This window comes from Delphinapterus leucas, chromosome 10 (assembly GCF_059928025.1).
Source record: "Delphinapterus leucas isolate spDelLeu-1000000601 "Yukka" chromosome 10, BTC_Dleu_Yukka2, whole genome shotgun sequence".
Classification (NCBI taxonomy): Eukaryota; Metazoa; Chordata; class Mammalia; order Artiodactyla; family Monodontidae; genus Delphinapterus; species Delphinapterus leucas.
Window position 1 is genome coordinate 33,528,772 of NC_143138.1, and position 16,425 is coordinate 33,545,196.

General features: G+C 50.0%; 2 protein-coding genes across 15 annotated transcripts in view; one reads left to right on the plus strand and one right to left on the minus strand.

The window, feature by feature from the left end:
* Nucleotides 1-10,847, plus strand: part of C10H6orf132 (chromosome 10 C6orf132 homolog) — a 40,918-nt gene extending 30,071 nt beyond the window's left edge. For 3 of the 12 annotated variants that reach the window (XM_089918742.1, XM_089918744.1, XM_089918748.1), the window contains 2 exons: nucleotides 197-384; nucleotides 5,109-10,847. In XM_089918742.1, coding sequence (XP_089774868.1) covers nucleotides 197-384; nucleotides 5,109-5,278 — 358 coding nt within the window. In that variant the 3' untranslated portion in view covers nucleotides 5,279-10,847. Of the gene's footprint in view, nucleotides 5,072-5,108 lie in introns of those variants that run through there. The other 9 variants (XM_089918749.1, XM_089918750.1, XM_089918752.1 and 6 more) reach the window with 7 other exon arrangements.
* Nucleotides 2,806-16,425, minus strand: part of TAF8 (TATA-box binding protein associated factor 8) — a 27,875-nt gene continuing 14,255 nt past the window's right edge. The window contains exons 8-9 of one of the 3 annotated variants that reach the window (XM_089918756.1): nucleotides 14,081-14,220; nucleotides 10,306-13,321 (exon numbers count right to left, since the gene is read on the minus strand). In XM_089918756.1, the coding sequence (XP_089774882.1) occupies nucleotides 13,261-13,321; nucleotides 14,081-14,220 (201 nt within the window). In that variant the 3' untranslated portion in view covers nucleotides 10,306-13,260. Of the gene's footprint in view, nucleotides 8,238-10,305; nucleotides 13,777-14,080; nucleotides 14,221-16,425 lie in introns of those variants that run through there. The other 2 variants (XM_022581896.3, XM_022581895.3) reach the window with 2 other exon arrangements.

The window sequence follows — 16,425 nt, forward strand, 5'->3', positions numbered from 1 at the left end:
GATCCTGAGGCCAGAGCAGCCAGACTGATGGCCTCACTCCTCTGCCCCCTCTGCTTCCTCAAGGCTGACTCGCTCTTCAAGCCCAGCATAAATCAGCTCCTGCGGGAAGCCCACCCCAGCCCTGAGCTGCTTGGAGACCCCCCTCCTCCACACAGCTGCAGCCACTTACCGCGGCTGGCTCTTTCTCATCCTTCAGGCGCAGCCGGACATCCCTCACCCCCTCTGCCACATCAGCTCCTGTTAAAGGCCCCCAGTCCCCCTCGTGTGGTGTTACTTGCTCCACATCTCCCTCCCTCAGCAGCTCGTATGCGCCACAACTCATGGGCTGCCTGTCTTATTCATCACAGTATCCCCAGCCTCTAGAGCTGCTTCTGGCACCAGCAGGTACTAATATGTGTTTGCTGAATGACTACCTGTTAGTATTTAATCAAATGCTGTCACACACTATTTAAGTTCCTTGAGGGCAAAGGCCATGTCTCCCTTGGACGCGTGACCACATAACCCTCTTGTTTCTAGAGGTGTGTGACCTGATCTAATGCTGAGGTTCCTGTGTGACACAGAGTTATGGTTTTAGGGATGGGCCTCTTGCATTTCATCATAAAGGCGTCAAGATGCCTTGAAGAGGCTCCTGCCTGATGGGCTGAGACTCGATGCCCTCTAAGGGGAGACACGAGGGACTTCCCTGGAGGTCCAGTGGTTTGGACTCGGTGCTATCACTGGCGTAGACCTGGGTTCAATCCCTGGTCAGGGAACTAAGATCCCGCAAGCCATTCAGTGCGGCCAAAAAAAGATAATAAGGGGAGACACAAGGAGCTGGGCAGTGATGGTACCAGGTGCGGCCCATCTGGTCCTTACAGGACTAGGCGTGGGGGCCTCGGGCAGCCCTCGTATCATCAGGTCAGGTCCACTTCCCCCTGTGCCACCCGGAGCTGCCAGTGCCAGACAGCCCAGCGACCTGCACTCCACATTTGCTCCTCTTCTGATCTCCTTCCATCCTCAGCACCCTGCTTGGGCTCTCCAGCCTGTTCCTGTGCTACTGGGGCCACTGGAAATGTTTCTGTCAAATGTGGATCACACAACGAGAAGGAACAGCACAGCTGGGGGCCAGGGTGGCAGAAGCCAGTTAGGACCAACCTGTTCACTGTCCCGCCCACCTGGAGAGCCCTCCCTCAGGAGAAAGCCTTATGGTTCTAGGGGTTTTTTAAATTAATTAATTAATTATTTTTGGCTGCATTGGGTCTTTGTTGCTGCCCACGGGCTTTCTCTAGTTTTGGAGAGCGGGGGCTACTCCGTTGCGGTGTGCTGGCTTCTCATCGCAGTGGCTTCTCTTGTTGCGCAGCACGGGCTCTAGGCACTCAGGCCTCAGTAGTTGTGGCACACGGGCTCAGTAGTTGTGGCTCACGGGCTCTACAGCACAGGCTCAGGCTCAGTAGTTGTGGTGCACGGGCTTAGTTGCTCTGCGGCATGTGGGATCTTCCCGGACCAGGGCTCGAACCCGTGTCCCCTGCATTGGCAGGTGGATTCTTAACCACTGCGCCACCAGGGAAGTCCCTGGGGTTTTTGTTGTTGTTGTTGTTAAACAGCGAGCTCCCTGCACAGGGTTCTCAGGGCCTAGGAGGGATCTACGCACGGAGTGGGGACCCAGCAGACTTGCTGTTTTTAATTTCTCCCACTTTAGTGTGGGAGCATGCGTTCAGTACTGCTCTCAGGGGTGGGATGCCACTGGCACCCCAACTGCAGGATGCTCCCTTCTCATTCCTGAAAACTGTATTTCTTCAATCTTGTCTTCTCCAGACTGAGCCTCTGGTCTCCTTTAAGATTTCCTCACAGCAGCGGTCGATCTCCTGCCACTTCTCGTCACTCTCATTTGTTTCCTGAGCCACTCAGAGAGGGTTTGGTAGTCTCCTGCTTCCTCTCTCTCTGTTTGTCTGTCTCTTTCCTACCCTATCTGTGATCTTCCTGCCCTTTGGCTCAAAACTTTCCAGAATTTGTTCCAAATATCTGAGGTAGCACAAACCTCTATCAATTCAATCCCACAGTTCAGTGAGGTGGGGGGCACCCAGTGCAAGGCCAGGAGCCAGGCAAGAGGCTCACAGTCAAGTGCAGGAGACACACACACACACACACACACACGTAACTGGAATATAAGGCAGGAGAATTCAAAGTTCTCCCACCCAGGGGAGCCGGGTGGTCAAACAGAGCAGGTGACCACATGGGACACACCGTTTGTTGGCTCAGCACTGTGGTTGGCCCTCCTTGCTGGCCTGTGACCAGGTCATCAAGGCTGCCCTGAGCCCTGTGACCCCGGAGGGAGTGCATGCACAAGCGTGCAGAGGAAGGGGGGCTGCTGTCTGTTTGCCTGTTTCTCCTACAGTGTCTGACACTCAAACCCTTGGGAAAGGGTACCTGTTATTGCTGACACAAACACACACACTGCTGATATCTTTGGTGACCTCTTGGCCATTTAAAGCTGCCCTTGACATTCACTTTAACCTGATTTCTCCAGGGAGAGTGGAGGAGAGTGAGGAAAGGACGTCTGTGTCACTTGCCTTGGTGTCAAGCACTGCTGTCCTTGCCCCATGGGTCTAGCCTGAATCCCTTGTGTGAATCTCGCGTGTGCACGCGAGACAGGTTGTAACCAGCAGGTGGCACTCTACTCACAGGTGCCTGACCTCAAGCCCAGGAGGTGGAGTTCAGGTTCAGATTCTGCTGAGGTTGACAGGGGTCCCCTTAGGATCCTGGCACGGAGCTAAGCGCTGCCCCGTCTGCCAGTATTTCTCAGAATAGAGCGTGCATCAGAAACACTGGAGGACTTTTTTGAAAACACAGATCCCTGGGTCTCGTTCCCAGAGCTCCTGATTCAGTGAGTTCGCAGTGGGTCCTCAGAATTCACATTTCTAACAAGTCCCCAGATGCGGCTGCCAGTCCTGATGACTCAAGGACCGAACTTTGAGAACTGCTGCTGTGCAGTACCCCATTTAATCACCCCACCCCTCTCTGGGCAGGCAGCATCCAGGTACCAGTGAAGAAGCTAAATTCCCGACAGGCCAAGCGACTTGGCCTAGGCCACAGAGCTGGAGAATGGGGAAGAGCCAACCAGCACGGGCTGCTCTGCCCTCTGCCTCAAGGGCACGGTGGCTGGGGTGGCTATGAGCCCCTCTCCTGCGAGGGCGGTAAGAGGAGCGAGCAGGGTAGGGGTAAGCAGGGCACTGAGAGGAGGCACGGGGTGCTGCTAGGCTGGCTGTCACTCCTGGTGTCCGCAGTGTAGAAGCACTATTGCTTCTATTGGAATCTAGCCTCACAATACTGGCCAATGAGCGCTCACACCGTGGACGCCCTGCTGCTGCCCTGACACCCCTCCCTTTTCAGGACTGAAGGTGTGGCCCCCGCAGCGGCTGACTGCGCTCACCTGGGTCCTTTCCTGGACCGTCCTTTCCATGCAACTGCTTTTTTTTTGAATTTTATTTTTTTATACAGCAGGTTCTTATTAGTTGTCCATTTTATACATATTAGTGTATATATGTCAATCCCAATCTCCCAATTCATCCCACCACCCCCCCACCCCATGCGGCTGCTCTTTCCATGAGACAGCCAGCTCACCCAAGGTCATGCCTGCTCCCTGGGGGTGGCCCACATTCGCCGACAGTCCCTCCTTCCAACTCAGGGCAACTCTGAAGATGGCTCATAGCTCCAGGGCTCCCCAGGGTGGCCCCGCTTCTCCCTCTGTCCCGCCGCCTCCCCTCCTTACCCCACAGGTGTGCATCCTGAAGGCTCTCCCCAAACACGTCCTGCACACAAATCTCAGTCTCCCGGGAACCCATCCTGCCACAACTTGTTATGTACCAGGCACTGTTCCGAGCATTCACGCATATAATTTCAAGGAACCCTCCCAACAACCCAGGATGTAGGTATTTTTATTACCCCCAGTTTATGGATGAGAAAACAGAGGGAAAGGCAAGTAACTTGCCCAAGGTCACAGAGCTAGCAAGCTGCACAGCCAGGATTCCTATGCAAGCTCTGAAGTGTTACACACACTGTCTTCTAGAACATTCCTGTGGTCTAGCCGTGAAGAAATTAAACAAAGGAAACAGTTGAAGAAGATATATTCTGATTTGAGAGGGAAAAATAATCTCTACTATTCCCAATTCTTTTCCACAGGCCTCTCACTGGTGCCTGAACACACAGCCCTGGTGCCTAATTTTAACTCAGTGGTTCTTATGGGGGTGGGGACCTTTGGCAATGTCTGGAGACATTTTTTTGTCAGACCTGGGAGGATCCTAAGGGCATTTAGCAGGTGGAGGTCACAATTACTGCCAAATGTCCTACAACAAGCAAAGCCAGCCCAAAATGTCAGTAGTACTGAGGTTGAGAAACCCTGTAATCTGGCTTTAGAGCCTGGTCCCTCAGCTGCTTTTACTTTGAAGGACTCCCAGCGTGATGACTACTAGGGAGCAGGCTTTGGTGAAGGTGGTCAGAGATGTCTGAGCATGGGGGTGGAAAGAGGCTGTGGAAGGCACACCTGCTTGCACATCTGTCCAGTTAGTAGGCACGTGCAGTGAAATCACAGAGGCACAAAGTCACTCATCGCATCGACACTTGAAAGAACAGAAGGCTGGACACTACCTAAGTGTCCATCCACCAGGAGCAGGTTAAATAAATAAGCTACAGTAAAGCCATACAATGGGACACGATGCAGCCATAAAACAGAAGAAGCTTCTTATTATTAGCATGGAACTATCACCAAATATACTCTGAGAAGTGGGAAACAAAAAACATGGATAGTTTATACATGGGTATTATCTACCATTATATAAAAAGGGAAGAAAGTATATACGGGCATTTGTGTTTAATGCATAGACTATTTCTGGGAAAATACATAAGATAATATTGATATCAACATACTGGAGGCCTCCAAGGAGGAGAACTGAGAGTCTGGGAGAGAGGGGAGGAGGGGGATGCTTAGTTATTACTTATATCTTTTTCTGTCTTTTAAATGTTATACTGTGTACATATATTATCTATTCAAAATTAAATAACATTTTTTTTTTTTTTTTTTTTGCGGTACGCGGGCCTCTCACTGTTGTGGCCTCTCCCGTTGTGGAGCACAGGCTCCGGACGCGCAGGCTCAGCGGCCATGGCTCACGGGCCCAGCCGCTCCGCGGCATGTAGGATCTTCCCGGACCGGGGCACGAACCCGTGTCCCCTGCATCGGCGGGCGGACTCTCAACCACTGCGCCACCAGGGAAGCCCAAAATTAAATAACTTTTTAGTAAAGTAGGAAAAAAAAAAACCGTAATAAAATGGAGATGACGGTGAGCCCCCTGCTCCAAGAGGAAGAAAAATACCTTGAACTTGATTCCAGGAGTGAGAGTGCCCATGGGAAATCTCTACCCTCAGGCCAGCTGCTCCCCACTTGTACCCAGGCACTGTCAGGTGATGTTCAGAGAATTAGAAACTTGTTTCAGTACGAGCCTGGGTAAAACCGAAGAATGATAGACCCCACTGTCAGTGGCTGAAGAAAATTCATAAATGAACGCCCAACAAAATCCAAAAGAAATACCACTAAAATCTGGGGCCCCAGGGCTCTTTCGTGATGACAAATAACTGACAAGGCTCGGGTCATTCCCCTTGTCCCCATACAAACACTTCTAAGAGCCTCTGAGGATGCCGGCCCTCCTCTTTAGAAGCTTCTCAAATCATTAGCAACTCACCTGGGTAAAGGAGCTGGGCCAGGGCCCCTCCCAGCCCTGGACCCCACCAGTTCAAATGACCCCTTCCTGGGGCAACCCTGCTACAGAGCCGGCACACGCGCTCCAAAACCCAACCTGCCCAGCAGGGGTTCAATCTGAGGGCCAACACCACGGAGGGGGCTTCCACCATCTTTAAAAGGAGAAGGCTGGTGACCGCTGACACCAAAGTAGCCTCACAAGAGAAGACCAGACCGCAACAGGAGGGCACAGGGGCCTCAGGGGCTGTGCTGGGGCAGTCACTGGGTCACCTGCCCTCCCGCCTTCCCTCAAGCCATCTCCGCCCTCCCCTGTCCTTACCTGTTTCAGAAGCTTCACTTACTCACCACTCCCCATTCAGACCTCAGCACAGCCTTTATCCCTCAAGTCCTCAAGTCCTCAACTCGACCCTCTATTGACAGTGGTTCCTCCGTCTTGGTAAGTGGTGTTAAACAGGTTCCAGTGTTTATCTGTCTCCCTGACGAACACCCCAGGGGGAGGGATACACCTCAGGGGGAGGGAGTTATCCGTGTGTTTGTGTTTCCTCCTCTCCCCTTGGTACTGATACAGGGCTCAGTCTGCAGGGGGTAGTCACTCTCGGCCTTGTTGGCTCTCCTGTGGGGAGAGGAGGAAACTCACTTCCCCCCAGTTCCAACTCACTGAGGAGACTCACTTCCCCCCAGTTCCATCATGTTTGCTAAGTGCCAGACTACGTGAAAATTACTGAAGAGAAATGGTGTCCCTCCGGCCAGAATGCCACCCAGGAGCTCGAATGACCCTTTGATAAGCTAAGTCAACTGCTGTCACTCCCTGGCTACCCATCTCTCTCTCTGAAGAGCACCTAAAGCCCTGACTCAGGCCCAGGAGGCTCTGCACTGACTGGGCCCTGCTCCTCCCCGGCCCCCTCTCCCGCCGCTCTCCAGGGTCGAGGAGCCCACACCCTGCCTCAGAGCTCCTGTGCTGGCTCTTCCCTCTCCCTGGAATGCTTTTCCATGCAGCTGGTCCCATCGATGCACGCGGCGCCCTGCTCCAACAGCTCTCCTTCCCCACCCTTTCTAAAATGGCACCCTTTCAGTACCCAGCCCCTTTCACCTGCCCCTCCAGATCCGCTCACTCACCACTTCTCCACCCTGCGCAGGGCCCTGGGAGGCTGGCCGCTCTGCCTGCAGGGACAGGCCCCACACCCTCTGGCTTCCGTTCAGCAGAGAACAGGCAGGATCCCGGAAGGTGGGAGGGGGCAGGAGGCCAGGGCATTAATCCCTGGACTGGCTCTCTCCCTGCAGGGTGGCTGCCGCCCACTGGCCCCTCAATGGCCACAGCCTCAGCTCTTAGCAGAAGGGCCTCACCTCGGCTTCTCTCCAGGTTCTAGTAACTGCTCCCTCCCCTCCCTCTCACTCACCCAGGTCTGGCTACCTATGCTGTGCTCCCCTATACCTGGCCCACACCCTTGGAGGTGACCCTTTTATTAAATTTTCCTCACATTACCCAGCTTGGATATACCGTGGCTTTTCTTTCAGGCCCCCAATTCACCACCCATTACATGCCTATGGTTTGTGAGCTGCCTGGCCCCCAAAGAGACCAGAAGGTCAGAGAATATAGTGGCTTAGTTATCCTCCGCTGCCTCCCACCGTCTGACTCGGCGCCTGCGCACAGTAGCTCAATAAGTATCTGTCGAATGAGTGAATGAAGAAGGGAGGGATTGAGGTCATCTGGAGAGAGGATGTAGAGGCTGGAAGGCCAGGCAAGATTTTAGGAGGCGATGGGGAGGAAGCGCACAAATGAAGGCACAGGAGGCAGTGGTGATGAGGATGCCGCCTACCCTCAAGGCATAAAAACCTGTTTCTGTCCTTAGCGCTTCACGGTCTGGTGATTTTGGTCTATGTTTTCTTTGTGTGTCTTCTGACTAGAATGGATTCCCTGGGGGCAGGGGCCATGTCTGTCTTGTTCACTATGGTATCCTTAGAGCTTGGCACTGTTCCTGACATACATAGAAGGCACTAGATCCATACTTGTCAGATGAAGGAAAGATATGAGTTATCCAAAAGAAACAGTGAATTGGTAGAGGACCTGGAAAGCCGGGTTGGGCAGTTTGGAAGTTGCATGGAGAGCAGTAGGGATGAACTACAAGTCCTAGTGCGGGGCTGGGGGTCAGGGGACAAAGGTGGAGCTTATAGGAAGATGAGCCATTGTTACAGAGTCATTATTCATAAACCACGCAAAACTCTTCCAGGAATGAATAACAGTGATTAGCAGCCTCACCATCACTCTCTCCGTAACTGGTTCCGTTTCTAGCTCCCTTCCCAGAGACCGTGTGGGTGTGCGGTGGAAGCCACTCTGCACACAGTAGCGTCAGTGCCTTCGAGGAACAGAATCATGCGGTCTCGAAGCAAGAGTGTGAAAGGTAAAAAGCGTGGACTTGAGCAGGATGCCTGGGGGCAGGACCGCAGCTCTGCTCCTCAGCAGCCAAGCGGACTGAGGTGTTTCTGAACTCCTGGGTCTCCAGGTCCTCAACTGCAGGTGGGGACAGTAAGAACATTGAGGTAATCGTGAGGATTAAATGAGTCAAGATGTGTAAGACACTTAGAACAGTGACTGGCAAGGGTTAAGTTCTCAATTAGTATTAGCTTGTGTATAATTTTAAAGACAACAGAAAAGAAAAAAGAGAAGTCCGGCAATGGAATAACGTTGTCGTTTATAAGGCACAGGTACAGACGTTCTCATTAAATCCTCCTGATGAGGTATCACCAGTATTCATTTTATGGAAACTGGTTTGGACGCTTAGGGATTTGCCCTAGATCTCACAGCTGGTGGGCTGTGGTCGGGCCATAAGTACCAATATCACCGAGTCTTGTTTTATTGAACCACGTGCCTCTAAGTTGTTTTATTGAACCACATGCCTCTAAGTTGAGCGACTTCAGGATTCCACAAAAACAAAGCCCAGGAAAGCCAGTTCCTTTTACACTTGTCCCCCACCCCGGCGCCCGGCCCCCAAAGCCAGGCCACTTTGTTACTGGTGTTTCAGTTAACTGCCGCTCATCACCTTTTAACTGCCTCGTGGTTAGAAACAAAGGAAAGGGGCATCCTCATCCCCAGGCCGGAGCTGGGAGGGACTGCTGTACACTTAGATGTGAAAACCCAGTGCAATGTGTGGATCTTATTTTGATCCTGATTCAAACCAGCCAATTATTAAAAAATAAAATAAAAACATCTTTGAGACAACTGGAAAAATCCGAATATGAACTGGATACTAGGGGATGTTATAAAATCACTGTTCATTTGTTAAGTGTGATATTGATATGGTGATTACGTTAAAAAAAGAAAGTCTTAATCAACCCACATAAATATGCCCCCCATACAAAAACCTAATTTTTGACAAAGGTACAAACATCGTTCAGTGGAAGAAGGGTAACTTTTGATCAAGGGTGCTGGATCAATTGGACATCCTCAGGCAAAATAGTGAACTCAACCTAAACCCCAACCTTATAAAAAAATTTACTCAAGGGAATTCCCTGGTGGTCCTGGACTCCATGCTTCCACTGCAGGGGCCCGGGTTTGATCCCTGGTCAGGGAACTAAGATCCCTCAAGCAGCTTGGCCAAAAAAAACCAAACCAAACCAACCAAACAAAAAGACCCCAAAAACCTTAAAAAAAAATTACTCAAACTAGATCAAGGCCTAAAACATAAAACTTACATCTATAAAAATATTAGAAAAAATACAGAGAAAGATCTGCAGGACGTAGGGCTCAACCCAAAAACACAGTCCATAAAAGAAAAAATAAATTGGATTTCATCAAAATTAGAAACTATTGCTCTGCAAAAGATCCCTGTGAAGATAATGAAAAGACCAGCTTGTAGAGAAAGTATTTGCAAACCACACGTCTGACAAAGTTCTTGTATCCAGAATATATAAAGGAATCTAAAAACAAAGAAGCAAGCCAGTTAGAAAATGGACAAAAGATTTAAATGGATAATTAACCAAAGAGGATACACAGACAGCAAAAAAGCACATGAAAAGAAGTTCAACATCTAGGGACTTCACTGGTGGCGCAGTGGTTAAGAACCTGCCTGCCAGTGCAAGGGACATGGGTTTGATCCCTGGCTGAGGAAGATCCCACATGCTGCAGAGTAACTAAGCCTGTGCGCCACAACTACTGAGCCTGCGTGCCGCAACTACGGAAGCCTGTGTGCCCTAGGGCCCATGCTCCGCAACGAGAAGCCACCGCAATGAGAAGCCACTACAATGAGAAGCCCACGCACCTCAGGGAAGAGTAGCCCCCGCTTGCCGCAATTAGAGAAAGCCCGCGCGTGGCAACAAAAACCCAACACAGCCAAGAAAAAAAGATGTTTAACATCTAGCCCTTAGGGAGACGTAAATTAAGATCACAATGAGTATTGCCGCACACCTATCAGCATGGCTAAAATTAAAAAATAAAAAAAAAGGTAACACCAAATGTTGGCGAAGATGTGGAGAAACTGGCTCACTCGTACACTGCTAGCAGGAACGCAAACTGGTACAGCCACTCTGGAAAAGAGTTTCAGTTTCTTTTAAAATGAAACATACAGTTACCACAGGACCCAGCAGTTGCATTCTTGGGCATTTATTCCAGAGAAATGAAAACTTATGTTTACATAAAAGCCTATACACAGATGTCTACAGCTGCTTTATTCGTAATAGCCCCAAACTGGAAACAGCCTAGATGTCCCTCCTTGTGTGAATGGTTAAACAGACATGGTACATCCATACTTGGGATACTACTCAGCAATAAAAAGAAAGGAACTACTGACACACACAGCCACCTGGATGGCTCTCACTCGCTTATGCTAAGTGAAAAAAGCCAACTTCAAAAGGTCACAAACTTTGATTTGATTCCATTTATATAATATTTTTTAAATAAAATTATAGAGATGGAGAACAGAGCAGTGGCTGCCAGGGGGTAGGGATGGGGAAGAGGTGAGAGGTGGATGTGGTTATAAGGCGACAGCATGAAGGAACCTTGTGGCTATGGAAATGTTCTATATATATTTTAATTTTTATTGGAGTATAGTTACAATGTTGTTAGTTTTTTTAAAATAAGTTTATCTGCTACATTGTTCTTTTATAAAAATATTTGTTTTATTTTTTTGACTGCGTCGGGTCTTAGTTGCAGCACATGGGATCTTTCATTGCGGTGCGGGCTCTTCATTGTGGTGTGCAGGCTTCTCTCTAGTTGTGGCGTGCAGGCTCCAGGGTGCATGGGCTCTGTAGTTTGCGGCACGCAGGCTCTCTTGTTGAGGCATGTGAGCTCAGTAGTTGTGGCGCGCGCGCTTAGTTTCCCTGCAGCATGTGTGATCCTAGTTCCCCGACCAGGGATCAAACCCGCATCCCCTGCATTGGAAGGCGGATTCTTAACCACTGGATCACCAGGGAAGTCCCTACAATGTTGTGTTAGTTTCTGCTGTAAAATGAATCAGTTATACATATACATATATCCACTCTTTTTACTACACACACACACACACACACACACACGAAATGGTGGAATCTGAATAAGCCCTGTGGATTGTACCAATGTCGTTTTCCTGGCTTTGGTATTATGCTACAGTTATTCAAGATGCTACCAATGAAGGAACTGGGTGAAGGGTACATGGGACCTTCCTGAACATTTTTTTTTTGGGCAACATCCTCAATCTATAATTACCTCAAAAAAACCTTTAAAAAGTCTATCAGACGCATAACAACATATTTACAGATTACATGACATAGCTCTTAGATTTGTTTTAAAATATACTCTAGGAATAAAAAATAAAAGAAAAAAAGTAGAAGAAATAGATGAAACAGAAAAGATGTTGATAGGTGTTGAAGTTGGGTGAAGAATACATAGGGAAAGTATATATACTTTCCTCCCTAGTTTTGTGTTTGCAGACTTCCCAAATAAGAAAAGTTTTAGACGGTTGAAAAGGGTACTCTGTCCAACATAAGGGCTAAGCCTTACTTATTCGTATACAGCTTTACTCACTGCTATAACATCTGCATACAAATTAAGTTCAAAGCTTATAATTCTGTTTCATTTACAAAGTTTTCATTATGACCTTTTATTAAGAGCTCATAAATCACATGCTTAATCTGGTTCTGTTGACTACTTTTTCCCTCCATGATTCCCCCAAAGTTATAAAAAATAAAAACTTATAAATATCCATTGAGGATTATGCACAGTTTTTACACGATAGTCAGGTCAATGTTTCAGGTTGTCCGACCATCTCCCAGTGTCTCATGCAGAACTGAATTACAGCAGCAAGGCCTCTGCAATCTCAACAGCAGAAAGGGAAATTCTTTTCCAAATCCCACCTCATCCCTTAGTGTTACAGCACTCAACAGGTGCTTGTTTGGGGCAGTAGCAGGAGGAATTGCTGGGATGACTGCTCCCGGGAGCGGGTGAGAACAGCAAGCCGGGAAAGTTTCAGCCCTGCACGTGCCATGGCTCAAACCTGGAGCTGTATTTAAACTCAACAGGCCAAGAATCACCAGGAGCCAACTGACAAGCTGAGAGGGGGTCAGCAGAGGCCCGATCTGACTACTTTCAACTGGAAGAGTTTCAGGTCACTACAAACCGAAAAAACTCTTATTTGGTGCAGAGCTGGGGAATCCGATTTTCTCACTCAGTATCCTCTCTTCAGGTGCTGACGAGCAGCACTTTCCTTCCAGCCAGTGGGATGAAATGCTTAGAGAACAGTGAGGCCAGAGGAGCATGGAGCCTGCTGTCAAGTCACCAGGTTTTTCGAGTTTTCAAATTCACCAAGAGGATGGAAGGTTAAGAGATGACTGTGGAAGCCGAGTATCAGAAGAGCTCAGTATGGACCTTAGGACACTAACCCAGGATTCTCCTCCTTTACCCTGTGTTAACCTCCAGGTGTCACTGGCATTTCTCTTCCTCCAACTTGGTTTTAAAATCTCTTCCTTTGGAGAACAGTCAAAAGGTATCAGCTTGCCCAGCATCTTTCATTTTTGGTTTGTAGGGCACATCAAGGATAAAGAGGCAAAGAGGCTGGACAGATTCAGGCCTGCAGGCTCTTCTTGGCCCACTTCTGCCATAAGGTGGGCACATGGCCTTCCATCCACGCCAACTTCCAGCAGACCGAACAGGTTTCTCAGCTTTCAGAACGTGAGGCTAAGCCCGGCCTTCAAAATCTCATCCCCGCCACCTCTCACCCCCCAGCAAATCCTTTTCCTACTGCATAAAACCAGTGATTCCTCCATCAAATCACAGCGTAATATATCCACTGATGTAGACTCTTGTCAAAGAAAATCTCTTTTCCCAGGATGGGGCAGCACTTGGTTGTTCCCAAGCACATGGTCCACAGAGGGACAGTAAATGATAAACCCTTCCGGAGAGGGTGCTGCCCTGCTTTAGGGAGCTTTCACCAGATGCTGATGAGTCAGTACTGCCTTTCATTCCACTCCACACGCATCTGCTTATGCCTCCTGACTCCTGCCGGCCCCACACTGAGGCTGCGGTGGGTGGGCCTCCTGTTTCCAACATGTTAAAGGAGGGAAAGTCACCTTCGATCAGCTCTACAGGGCACGTGGAGCCCAGGTGAGGTGAGAAGTAAGGAGGTTCTAGGATGATAAAATAGGTGCCACAAACCGTCAGTCAATAAAAGGGGTCAGGATATCCTGAAATACAAACTAAGCAAAGTCTTTCCGGCAGTGAGCAACGCAGGTAAAGACACCTTTCTTTCCTGCCACCTTCCCTGGTCTCCCAGGTTTCAAGGAATCAAGTTCCATGACTATAAACGAAGTCACTGGCTGCCCCTGTGCCCCACGGTATGGCCCGGCTGATTTAAAAAGCCTCATTGTTACCATCGTATCTTCGTCAACCCAAACATCCAGTGAAAACAGGTAATCTTAATAGAGAGTTTGCTATTAAAATCATGCCCGGTCACACCCTAGAGCCTCGGCTTGTCCCCGAGGCGGCCACCCTCTTCTTCCCTCGAGTGGCTTTAACTCCCCCAGGAGGGTGGCATCCACGTCTCTCTACAAGGCAGGCTTCCTTCTCAGCTCATGAGAGGGACCTAGAAAGAAGAGGAATCCATGGAGCCCGCCTGGTGGGGGCCCCAGCTGCTCTCCTTCTTGCGGGGGAACAACTGCTGGGCTGTGAGGGTTGGTCCCTGGGCTGCAGGATGCTCAACCTCCATGCAACAAAAGGTACATGCGGGAGATGAGGACGGAGAGGAAAGGGGAAAATATTCCCCTCTCACCAGAGTAGCTCTCCCCAAGGTTCAGAACCACCGGTGAGCCTCTCTTTTCTGCCAAGGAGCAGAGAAGGCCACCTCGGTTGGCCAGGGAGGCCTCTCTGCACCCTGGCCTCCAACTCACTTCTTCCTGCGGATCTTGGGTTTCTTCACAGGCCGCAGATAGGGGTTATCGATGATGTTCTCCTCCCCGTTCCGGCTCCCCGACAAGGAAGGGTTCTGCTGCAGGACAGAGGCGTTCTCCTTCTCGGCTCCAGAATCATCCTTTGAGCAAAAGCCGAAATAAAGCAAAATACCAAATGGCATAAGGAAAGAGATCATGCCCACGGTAAGAACTACTGTTAGCATCCCTTTCATTGAGAAATTAGAAGCCCAAGCACCACCTTTTGGCTAATGTGCCTCTCTCTGCCCCAGACGAAAGGAGGCCAGGCAGCGGCTGCTATCAGAGGAAGGCGAGAGCACCAGCTTTGACACAGTGGAGTACAGAACACCAGACCCTGAGCCTCTTCAGAGGCAGGGGCAGGACTTACAAGGAACAGAGAACTGGGAGGGGCAGAGTCAGGGGCTACAATTTAGACGCTTCAGGGAGGAAGCCCAGCCTGTGCGGAGTCAAAGAAAAGGAGAAGTGGCTCCCGATGCCCTGCAGGACTGAGAGGTACAGGACTGAAACAAATCATGTGCATAGGGCACCCCCGGACCAAAGCTCACGTAAATCATAATCGACTTTCCCGCAAATTCTCAAATATCTGGTACTTGCAACATGGTACAAATGATCATATCCCAGCAGAGGCCAGAAACTGCTCAAGCCCTGCGAGCTCCCATGAGGGCAAAGCAGCACGTGCGGGCACCCACACAGGAACATCATCCCAAATCTCCACCTGCAGCCCCTGGATCAGGCCTTTTGCTGTTCGTTTTTTGAGGAAAGTGATTTTGGAGAAAAGCTTATAAGTTTGAATATATTCCATATGATCTCAGTTAAAGATTTTTTAAAAATCACAATGGGATGTAGACATAGAAAACAGTAATATGTTGAAGTTTTACAAACGGCTTCTGGAAATATGGGTGATTGATTCTCCTTTCCTTTTTTGCACTCTCTTCTATTTTCCAAGTTCTTTAAAATGAGCAGAAGCTGCAGGCGAAGGGGATAAAAATCACACGAAGCAGCTCAGGCCCAAGGGGCTACAAGGGACCAGAAGCAGCTGGTTGGGCTACGCCCCCTGGTGACAGACCAGTGGTTCTGTCACTGGGATTCCCGTTCTGTAAGCTTGAGGCAAAAGAGGACTTGACCTCAACCAGGAGATTATGCTGTCAGAAGACAGCGGGACAGTGGACAGATGGAAGGTTCTCCCATAGGGACCACTGGCCTAGGACGGCGGCGCCAGTCTGGGCTCAATGAGACTGAAGAAAGCAATGACTTTGAGGTTCGGCTGCGTGCCCTCTCACTGCCCATCAGCCCTGTTCTCCCCAGAGACCCAGTTCATCCAGGGCCCCTGTGCTTTCCCTCTCCAACACCCAGTCCGGTGGCACTAGAGTCACTGTGGACCTCCTGGAGGCTCTCTTGAAAGCGAATACCCCAAGATCAGCCTGGCTGGCTCGTGCCAGACTAGGTGCCGGACACAACGTCTGCCCACACCCAGACCTGCCTTGGATACCAGGCTCTGACCTTTCTGAAGTTCTTAACGGCTCAGTTTAGTAGCTCACCCCTACCTCCCTCCTCTCATCGCTCTACAGGAAACGCCCAACCTTCAAAGTTACTGGAAGTTCAACTGTGCCTTAAGTGCTTCCTGAGATGATCAGGGTGGAGGGGACCCAGTCAGGGGTGCCCTGGGATCACTGCTGGAGGCTCCCCCCACTCAGCTCGCTATGCCTCATGAGGCCAGGACTTGGGGCACGAGTCATGGGACAACAGGCTTCTCTACTCCCAAGGAGAGCTTCTGGAAATGCCACTTTCTTTGCTGTCTTTGGGGACAGGAAGCCTTGAGATGGGGAGGGACAGGAGGAGTAGACAAAAAAAGTAAAGTACTAAAACGACTGAGATTTGTAAAAAAAGGTGGGAATAGAAAGGTCTGTCAGGAGCGACCTGGGCCGGGAAAGGCCAGACTCAGGGCACGTTCCTCATGCACCCCCCTCATGCACCCCATGCGCCCTGGGTGACTGCATCCAGCCTCACAGCTTCTACCACTTCCACAGCAGCATCCCCCACTTGAACCTCCCCAGCCCTCACATCTCCCTTGACCTCCAGGCCTGCACGGCCACTGTCGCTCAACCACCTGCCATCTCCACGTGGCGGGCAAGCAGGCATCTCAAATTCAACGTGCCTAAAACTAAACCACGAGCACAAACAGCTTCTCCCACTGTCTTCCCGTCCTGTCCTCCCAGCTGTCCAAGCCCCAAATTCTGCAGTCACTCCTGCTTGCTTTCTTTCTCTGGCATCCCACAGCCAATCTGTTGGGAAAACTTCTTGGCCTT